Raw genomic sequence first — 10,328 nt, 5'->3', positions numbered from 1 at the left:
GTTGGCTTGCCTAGCTGTGGTGTTGGGCGCCATCACGACCTATAGGTGAAATTGGGTCGTGACATCTTGAGCGTTGCATAAGTTTATCAGTATAGGCTTCATAGACACAGTCGTTGGGTTAAAATTCAGATATTTTTGATAATAACTTAGCAATATTTTAGTGGTTAATACGAATAAAGTTTTGGAGTTGGTTTATTTTAGATATTTAAATTAATTAAAAGTATTTGATTAAAGTATTGACTGGTTGCATATAAAGTTTAAAGTTATAATAGATTTGATAAGCGCAGATGGTTCGCTCGGTCATGTTTAGTGATCGGGTGCCGGTCACGGCTTGTTCAGAAAATGGGTCGTGATATATTTATTGTTATGTTTTCAAATAGAATTAATCATAACTTATGATATTTTTCTGCCTATGCAATCATGTCAATAAATGTAAAATAAAAAATAAAAAATTAAATTATTTTAAAATATAAAAAAAAGATATCATCTTTTTAAGACTGAAAAGAAAATAATAATTGGAACCGGGAAGCAGAAAGGTAACTACAATATCTGTACTCTGTAGGCGATATTTACAACAAGGTCAGGGCGTTTCAAGTTCTCTTTAAGCTTCACATAGGCGACTATGCCTCCTGAAGTAATTTGCTTATATTATAAGCACTACCAAATGTGTTTATTAAGGTCCAAAATAATTTTGGCATGTAAGTATTATGGTATTATAGTAGATGCAATAGTTTCAACATGATGCTTTATTTATTACTCCTACTATTTTTTCTAGCAACAAGCTTTTATTCTCTCCATCCCAATTTATCTGGTATTATATATCTTGGCGTGAAGTTTAAAAAATAAGTGAAAACTTTTAAAATTTATGGTCTAAAACAAATCTTAGATATCTGTGTGGTTATAAATTATCTCATTAAGGGTGAATATGAATTTTAAATTAAATTATTTCTAAATATAAAAAAATAACATTCTTTTTGTGACGGATTAAAAAGGAAAGGATCTCACATAAATTGGGCCACAAAAAGTATATACATTCTTAAACCAAGTAGAGGAATTTTCAGAAATGATTATTGTTTAGTGGCTATTAACTTTTTATAACTACCATATACATAATTACTTCCCGTACCTACCTTTCAGTTGTTATGGTAATGTATTCGATGTATTCGAGCTATTGTATTCATGAATAGAGTAGCAAAAATTGGCTAAAAAATAGGGCAGTCCAGCTGCCAGCCGTTGTATTCACATGTATTTGTGACATGTATTCATGAATACAGTAACGACAATCAACGTAATAATAGGTCTCTCCAGTTATTTAATAACAGAAAGTTGCTAATTTAACGGGATACACTCCTAATATAACTCACTAAATCAATTATAACACGCAATATTATCAATCCAATTAATGAGAAGATTTATCAAACGCTAAACACCAAAAAACAGAGCATTCTTTAGAGTTTCAGTCCCTCCCTTTTTTTTCTGATACAGTTCGAGTTTTTTTTCCTTACATTGTTCGAGGTTCTGCTCGAAATTGATACAAGTATCTACAGAAATATTTTGAAATTTGATTTTCTGTATATGAATACATCATGTATTTATGCCGGATACAACCTGAAATAGTAACCTTTTGTATGCATATTTCATAATAAACCTAATGCTTGTATTTTGTTGTATCTAACATTCGTGTTCAATGTATTCAAGTTTGTTTTGTATTCACAGTATTTTATTTATTCCTAATACATGGTAATATTGATTTATTGAGTATATTTCATTGGTTGTATTCATTGATTTTGTATTAGCATTGAGAGTATTTTACAGTATTTCACAAAATAATTTTATTCACTTTTTATATTTTGTTTAATAAATACCTGTTTGAATTCAATGTATAATAAATACTGTATTTCATTGTATTTTATTTATTCCTAATACACGGTATTACTACTTTATTGAGTATATTTCATTGGTTGTATTCATTGATTTTGTATTTGTATTGAGAGTATTTTACTGTATTTCACAAATAATTTTACTGTAATTTTTTTCACTTTGTAATAAATATGGTGTAAACCTTTGCTATAGAAGGTAAAATTTCTTAAAAAATAAATTGAATGTATTCCGAGTGACCGTTGCATTAAGACAAGTAGACGTTCATGTATTCAAAATCAAAAAAGTTACTTAAAATCATGATCAATTCAGTAATAAGCTGAAAATAAAATCTGTATAACAGAAAACTATTCTAAAACTATCTTCACATAAGTATCCAATTCTGTGATTTGCCTAACAATCTTTGCAGGTGCTTCATTGTCGCTTATCGCATCAGCGTCTAACTTCCGCATAACATAGTCCCAAAGGAGGACACCATATCTTTGACGGAGTAAATTAGCATCAAAAGTTATTTGTGGAACCAATCCACAAGTGCTCAAGTAATCTGCATATGCTGCAACATACAAACCACAATCCCTAAGTAGATTGACAACAGTTAAATACAATCCATTTATAAGAGCTCTTCTTTGAGGTAAGAGATTATGTCGGTGTTAGTATAAGAATTGATATGCGGCAATAAAATAGGCGGGTGTTTAACAAAAAGTTTTATTTCCTGCATATAAAAAATAACTAAAAAGATAAAATATATGGTTGAAAATACAGACGAATATAATTAGGTTGAATACATAACTCATTCATGAATACAACATAGTACACTGATAATTACAACAAAAACTGTGAGTTATGATAATAACTGTTATTTTAAATACATATGGATACAGTTAGGTTGAAAATACAGATGAATATAGTTAGATTGAATGCATAACTAATTGATGAATAACATCAAAATGATAGAACTAACAATGTATTTAAAAATTGTTGTTGTATGAACTCAAATACATATAAATACATCTAAATACAACAGTAAAAAATTATTGTACAAAATAAAAATCAGTGTATGCCTTATCGAATACATATAAATGCATCTAAATACAAGAAGATAAAACCACTGTACAAATTAAAATCAATGTATGCGGACTCGAATATATACAAATATATCTACAATTACCTTGTCGTTCTGTATTTCCGAGCTACTTCCTTTAGCGACCTCTTTTTCCTTGCTCCCAGAAGCATCATTCATAAGTTTTCTTCTTTTTTCCACATCATGAAGTGTTGATTTTTTCGAAAATTTCTCATATTAACCTAGTTTCATAGGGTCATTGCGTATTTTTGTTCTCCTTTCGGCTTCAATGGTTGCTGATGAACCTGCAAATACAGGTTCCTTTTGAGTGATTTGCAAATCGAAAGATGGCCCTTCGAAATTGAGTGCTTTAGTGGGTATACCTCGGGTAACCCTCTTCGGAGTTGTTGAATCAATCATTGAAGAGGAAATTTCAAATATTCTACAGAAAACCTAACAATGGTGAATATTTAAAAAATAATTGTTGAAGAGAAAAAAGAAGAAGCTTTAACTGGCTAAAAACCTAAAAACTTTAATACTTACCACAATATTTTGGAGAAAAAAAGTTGAAAATTGAGAGAGACAATGACGCTGTGAGAGAACTATAAAGCTTGGGGAAGACAATGGGGAGAATCGTGGTTCAACAATGTGGAAGACAAACTTGCTGTGAGAGAGAGACCGTGGAGAGAGAAATTAGATATACTATGCGGTGATTTTGGGGAAGACTAACTGAAAGAATGAGAGAGAAAAATATTAGATAGCGTATTTAATGCCTTAACGATAATGTATACCATACATACATATTTTGCTATAAAAAAATAAAAGATAGCTATAGAAAATAATATTTTAAAAGAGTTTTTATTTATAATAAATATAGTGTAAACCTTTGATATAGAAGGTAAAATTTCAAACCAAGTACTAGTGCAGTAGTGTAAACATTTTTCTCCAAACTCATGGGCAATTTTGTTTGGCGGTAACATTTACGGTGAAACTCATAATTATTAATCAATAGAACATTTATGTAAGTTGAGTACACCAAAGTGGTTGGGCCAAACTAACTAGCATAGCAGACTACTACTATCAGCACGTTTAGATTGCCTTAACAAAGGTAAAAATAGTACGGGTTAATCAATTTTCGGACTGATAATTTAAAAAATAGCCAATATTTATAAAGTTATTAAAAAATAGTTATTATTTTACTGTAACATGGACCGGTCCAACATAATATACCGGAGATTGATGCACATGTTCGCAGAAAGTTCCAGCATAATATACTGGAGATTGGATTGTGTATGAACTTTCAGCATATTATGCTGGACCGGTATATTATACTGGAACTCCAGTATAATATACTGGAATATTTTTCGGATTTTGAATAGTATTTTCGTTCAAATTTATCTTTACAAGAAAAATGGCTAAATTTCGATTACTTTTGAAACTATGACTATTTTTCAATTATCACCTGTAAATTTGGCTATTTTTGAATTTCTACCTTAAAAATGTGGGTTTTCACCATAAATAGTTTTTAAGCCAAAAAATAATAAGTTGGAGTTGCCCAACTCCAACTTATTTTAAGCACTTTATAGCTTTGCCAAACACTGAAAAAAACTAAAAATAACTTAAAAGCTGATTTGACTAGTTTAAAAGCCAATCCAAATAACAAAATATTATTGGACATCATCATATGCAACTGAAGTAATTATACATTGTTTATTATAAACAATATGTAGGAGTGTCAAAATGAGCGAGTTGGACTGATTTTGGGTGAGTCAATAAATGAGCGGATCAATGATCCATGCAAAAGTTGCTTAGGCTTAGATGAACTGAGTCAAGATGGACTAAAATTTGGGTTATAGCCTAACCTGTTCAACTCTTACCAAGCTTTAATTGACGTGTGTTGTTTTCTTATGAATTATTTAATTATCAAATAAATTTTTCTTTCTTTTGTTATGGTCGTATATAATATATCAAATAAAAAAGAATTAGTTTGAAGAAATTTTAGAATATTGCTCATGAATCAATTTGGATTAAAAATAACCCAACTTTAGATGAGTTGAGATGAATCGAATCAAGATGGACTGAATTGAACAATGGGCGGGTCAATGAACGACCCAACCTTGAGCGGATTGGGCGGATTTAATGAGTCCCGGGCTCAAATTGACACCCCTAACAATATGTGTGCATATCAGAGTGTTCTGGTTGATCATATTAAGAAGACAGATCTAAATTTGTTTGTTTGTAAATAGTCGAACATTATTCGCGCATCATTCACTTAGATTATAGTACCTCATATTATTGTATAAAAAAATAATAACATCCAACTAAAATTTTAAGGTAATGGGTGAAATAACCCAGGACATCATGGAGAAAACAAACAACCAATACGCCCTTATACTGAGCATTAGAAACAGCTAGGGGCTGCCGCAGAAGAAAAGAATCAGCCATTATTGACAATTGCAGTATTCCTACAGCCCATTGAATTGGAATTCTCCAAAATTGTTATGATGCCCCAAATTGGTTAAAGGTATAAATTATTGTCTCTTATTTTATTTTGAGCAAATTTACCTCATAAGCTAATTTTGAATATTGAGTTAAGCTTACGGGGATCACTTTCGTCGAGCGGTTATATAGTTATTTTCTTGTACTGTCTTTGGCGCAATCCTCAACTCATAGGATAACTTTTGAATTTAGAATTAGACTCAAATTTCATTTTCTTTTACAAAAACACTAGTCATATCAGCATCATCATTTCAAATTATAGGAAAACGCCAAAACAAATTTAGGTACTAAACATTCCAAACTTCCCTTGAACTTTCGTAATGGATAATTGAACTTATTCATGTCTAACAATTTCCAAGACATTTACTACGTTTCAAGACTTCAATTTGAGATCTTCCAACTCCGGCCACAGCTTTAAAAATACGACAACTTATCAACAAGAAGTGTTTAACCCTGTTCCAGGCCTATGATGATCAAAACTAAAATACTTTTTTCTCTTTGATTTGTAATCATGCAGTGAGCAAAGAACGAAATATTATTTCTTTTACTAAAGAAAAGCTAGTTAATAAATCAAGATGTCATTCTTGCATATGGGCAATTACCTTGTCCCAAGTGATTCTTTAATATACAGCTCTTCTACCCACGACTTCACCTATTAATAGGATATTAAATATAATAAAATTCATGTATGTATACGGTTAAAATCGGGCCCATCCGATTTTTCTATGCTTACCGAGACCAAGAAGTTGCATCGAAGGTCAACCCCGAAGTGGATCGGGTCAAGGCACGAAGACAAGGTACCGAGCTCGGGATTCGAAACACCTGCCAAGATCGAGGCGGACAACAATCGAGACCAAACAAGACATGCATCGAGCAATATCGAAGATAGCGTAATAACGGAAAAACGAGATATCCGTGACTGGTCGAAGATCATAGCGGGAATCTCGGAACGGATCGAATCAAGAACGGTTGTTTAGTTAATCATGGGATTTCCTTCTGTAATTAGGATTGTACCATATATAGAATTCCTCTACTATATAAAGGGGAGTTCTAACCATTTATAGAGGCACGACTGATACAAAAGCAATATAATTTTCTTTCTCGCTCACACTCTTGTTCTTTAGCTTATCGTATTTTTATTGTCCTTGCATCAACCAGCTCGAGGATAATCTAACTCAAGGGTTGAGTTCTATTCACTGGTTTGATTTGCTTTATTGTACAATTCTATCATTAATCTTCATATTTATCAATCGTTACTAAGTAAAATCATGTATCCTTAAATTTACATTATAAGTTTAATTATTATCCAATTTTAAGGGTAAACAATCTACAAAAGCGTTCGGGCTTTTGTGATTACACACAATGAATCGAGGAAATTGACTCCAGCACTGGAAAAGAAAAGCGAAGAACACATACGGAAGCTCTTTAGCGTCTTACCTATAATGAAGTTGACAATTTACGCTAACATTTGCTCGCCTTCGATAGAAAATTTTGAAGTGCATGGGACTGCATTATCTAACTACTCACTCCATTCATTTTAGATCATATATTCTAAAAATAAATTTTTATTTTTACTTGTCTTTTAGTATATCAAAAGCAGATAATTTTTTTTTTGTGTTATACCTATCTTATTAATTACTCATTTCAAATCACTTTTTCAAATTCATTAAAAATATGCATCAATTAATATGAGTATCATAGTAAATTATGTGATTTATTATTACTTAAGTGGTAGTGTGCAAGTACATCTGTCCATGGGAAAGAGAAGTGTATATGGAGCCTCTTTAAAGTCTACATAAGTACATCTAGTTCTCTAATTTGTATCTATTCCCTAGAAAAGAAGAGAGAAAAAATGGAACTTCACACTATCCTTCTCTTGTGCATCTCCCTTTTTTGCTGGTTCTTCTTTAAAACATATCTCCATTCTAAATCCAGAAAGCTACCCCCTGGTCCTACTGGTTTCCCCATAATCGGTTCACTACTAGAGCTAGGTTCAAAACCTAATCATTCACTAGCCAACCTAGCCAAAATCCATGGCCCTCTCATGACTCTAAAACTCGGTTCAGTCATTACCATAGTAGCCTCCTCACCTGAAACAGCCAAAGAAATCCTCCAAAAACACGACAAAACATTATCAGCACGCACTGTTCCCGATGTTATAACCGCACAACCAAATCCAGAAGCCACCTTAGCTTGGGTCACAGGCGACAAGTGGAGAAACAGAAGAAGAATATGTAGCACACAAATGTTCACTAACCAAAGACTCGATTCTCTGCAAGAAATACGTCACGAGAAGGTTGCACAACTAGTGAATCATATGAGAAAGCAGTGTCAAAGCGGTGCAGCTGTTGACGTAGGACACGTTGCTTTCGCGACGACGTTGAATTTAATGTCGAACACTATTTTCTCTATTGATTTGGTTGACCCGGAATTCGAGACGGCTCAAGAGTTTAAGGATTTGGTTGGGACAATCATGGAGGATTCAGTGAAACCTAACTTGTCTGATTATTTCCCGATTATACGGTGGCTTGATTTACAAGGAGTGAAACGTCATATTAAGCCAGCATATTTAAGGTTGCATGAGATATTTGACCAACTAATTGAGAAGAGAGTAGAAGATAGAGCGTCAGGGATGAAGAAAACAGGAGATTTCTTGGATGTACTACTTGATCAATGTGAAGAAGAAGGGTCTGGATTTGATCGCCAAACTATCAAGCCTCTTATCCTGGTAATTGTTTTTCTTCTCTTCTTTTTGTCTTTCTATTTTCGTTTTAATTTTTCTTTATGTTTAAGCGAAATTTTCTTTTCATTATTAAAGTGAAAAGAACATTTATCTGTTCCGATAATTCTTTTTTTTTCTCTCTCTCTCTCCTTTTTTTTTTTTGAAAGGAGTTTTAAGCTTATCAAATTTGGACATTTTTAGTGCATTTTTTATCAAGATCGACGAAGAATACGTACTGAAACTAAACAAGAAAAAGAAAAAAATCAGCCAATAAAGTCAAACTTATTTTAAGACTTTCAATTATATCACGAAACAAAACACGTTGTGCTATTAGGAGGAATACATGTGGGTTTTCATGAGCCAGGATTGATATACGGTCGTCTATGAATCTTCTCCTCCTTTTTTTTTTTTTGGTTATGTTTTGTTTTTGGAAATGAGTTTTCAAGCTTATTAAAGTTTGAACATTTTATGTAAAGTTTGATGTTGGAGTTGTGAATATATGCATGTGAAGGGACTAATTAATGTTCAACTAAAGCAAGAAAAATAAAGCGTGATCCAAATATCCTTATATGCATGTGAAGGGACTAATTAATGTTCAACTAAAGCAAGAAAAATAAAGCGTGATCCAAATAATTATTAATGAAGAGGGAAGAAAATTCTTACATTAAACTCTGGATTTATAAGAAGTTAATAGGTTTTTGTATGTGAATGTCATGGCATTTGTGATCTGACGACAGGATTTATTCCTTGCTGGAAGTGACACGTCCGCCATAACAACAGAATGGGCAATGGCAGAACTTCTTCGAAATCCTCAAAAGTTACAGAAAGTAAGAGAAGAAATTCTTCAACAAATAGGCACAGAAAGGCCAGTGAAAGAATCAGACATTGACAAACTTCCATACCTTCAAGCAGTTGTAAAAGAAGTCTTGAGACTACACCCAGCAGCTCCATTACTCTTACCACACAAAGCTCAAGAAGACACAGAAATATTCGGTTTCATTGTGCCCAAGAACAGCCAAGTTCTCGTAAATGCATGGGCAATTGTGAGAGATCCAAAATACTGGGAAAAACCACTAGAGTTTCTGCCTGAAAGATTCATCAAATCAAGTGTGGATTACAAAGGAAGGGACTTTGAGTATATACCATTCGGCGCCGGCCGGAGAATTTGTCCTGGAATGCCACTTGCTATAAGGACGGTGAATTTGGTGTTGGCTTCTATTGTTCAACCATTTAGTTGGAAGTTACCATGAATTTGGTGTTGGCTTCTATTGTTCAACCATTTAGTTGGAAGTTACCAAAAGGGATGGCACCAGAGAATTTGGATATGGAGGAACAATTCGGACTTACTTTGAGGAAGGCCATTCCTCTTCTTGCCATTCCTAGTATGGAAGAAAATTAAATAAGGCCATGATTTGAGTCGACATATGCTATTTGCCTCTGTAATATCTTAATGGGATTGTCCTAATATGAGAAATGAGTTTGTGATTGTGAGAAATATACTTATGTAAAATATGGATGATATGTACATGTTTAAAATATTAAGTTGGAGACAAGAAACTTGAAATTACAGTAAATAATACTCCTAATGAACTTCAGCATCTTGGATCAACATTTTGATTTTTATGGCTATTCAGTATAAGTTAAGAAGGGGGAGAATTACAAGCTATGTCGATATTAATGATTACCATTCTGGTTTGTGACCAATAGGCTTAGATTGAATGCTAGCATATGTTTAGAACTATCAGAAGTTTCTTTGAGTTTCAACATCTTCACTTTTTGTATAATTTTCTATTTATTTCTTCTTAATTCCTTCTTGATCGTAGCCTGATACTTGGACTGAATGAAGATAGAAACGGAACCTGTTCATAATTATCTTTGTATATCTTCTTGTTATTATACTTAGATATCTCTCTTGTTATCTATCTTGTCATCTTACGATACTATATTTCTTGTCATCTTACGTACTATATTTCTTGTCATAACTATCTTTGCATAAATGTCCTTATTGTGAGTCTTATAATAATTTGATCTTTGGGCACAATGCATATAAAATAAAAAAAAAAATCAGAAATAGCCACATTTACAATTGGTAATTGAAAAATAGTCACAATTTTAAAAGTAATAGAAATTTTGTCACTTTTTTATGTATGGATAAAATCTGAATAAAAA

At 32.4% G+C, this 10,328-nt stretch overlaps 1 protein-coding gene across 1 annotated transcript; it reads left to right on the top strand.

The window, feature by feature from the left end:
• The first annotated feature begins 7,225 nt into the window (after positions 1-7,225).
• LOC104115902 (geraniol 8-hydroxylase-like) lies at positions 7,226-9,755 on the top strand. The gene is made up of 2 exons (XM_070177713.1): positions 7,226-8,165; positions 8,897-9,755. Exons 1-2 carry the CDS (start codon positions 7,290-7,292, stop codon positions 9,407-9,409), a joined length of 1,389 nt encoding a protein of 462 aa, XP_070033814.1. The 5' UTR covers positions 7,226-7,289; the 3' UTR covers positions 9,410-9,755.
• The last annotated feature ends 573 nt before the right edge of the window (positions 9,756-10,328 follow it).

The sequence above is a fragment of the Nicotiana tomentosiformis genome, chromosome 6, assembly GCF_000390325.3.
Source record: "Nicotiana tomentosiformis chromosome 6, ASM39032v3, whole genome shotgun sequence".
Classification (NCBI taxonomy): domain Eukaryota; kingdom Viridiplantae; phylum Streptophyta; class Magnoliopsida; order Solanales; family Solanaceae; genus Nicotiana; species Nicotiana tomentosiformis.
Note: the sequence above shows the minus strand (reverse complement) of the source record. Positions and strands in the feature narration are given on the sequence as shown.

Excerpts from the sequence above, each read along its gene's own strand:
- LOC104115902 (XM_070177713.1), top strand. The coding sequence starts at position 7,290 with ATGGAACTTCACACTATCCTTCTCTTGTGCATCTCCCTTTTTTGCTGG. Across the intron at positions 8,166-8,896 it reads CTATCAAGCCTCTTATCCTG|GATTTATTCCTTGCTGGAAG; the intron begins GTAATTGTTTTT and ends ATCTGACGACAG.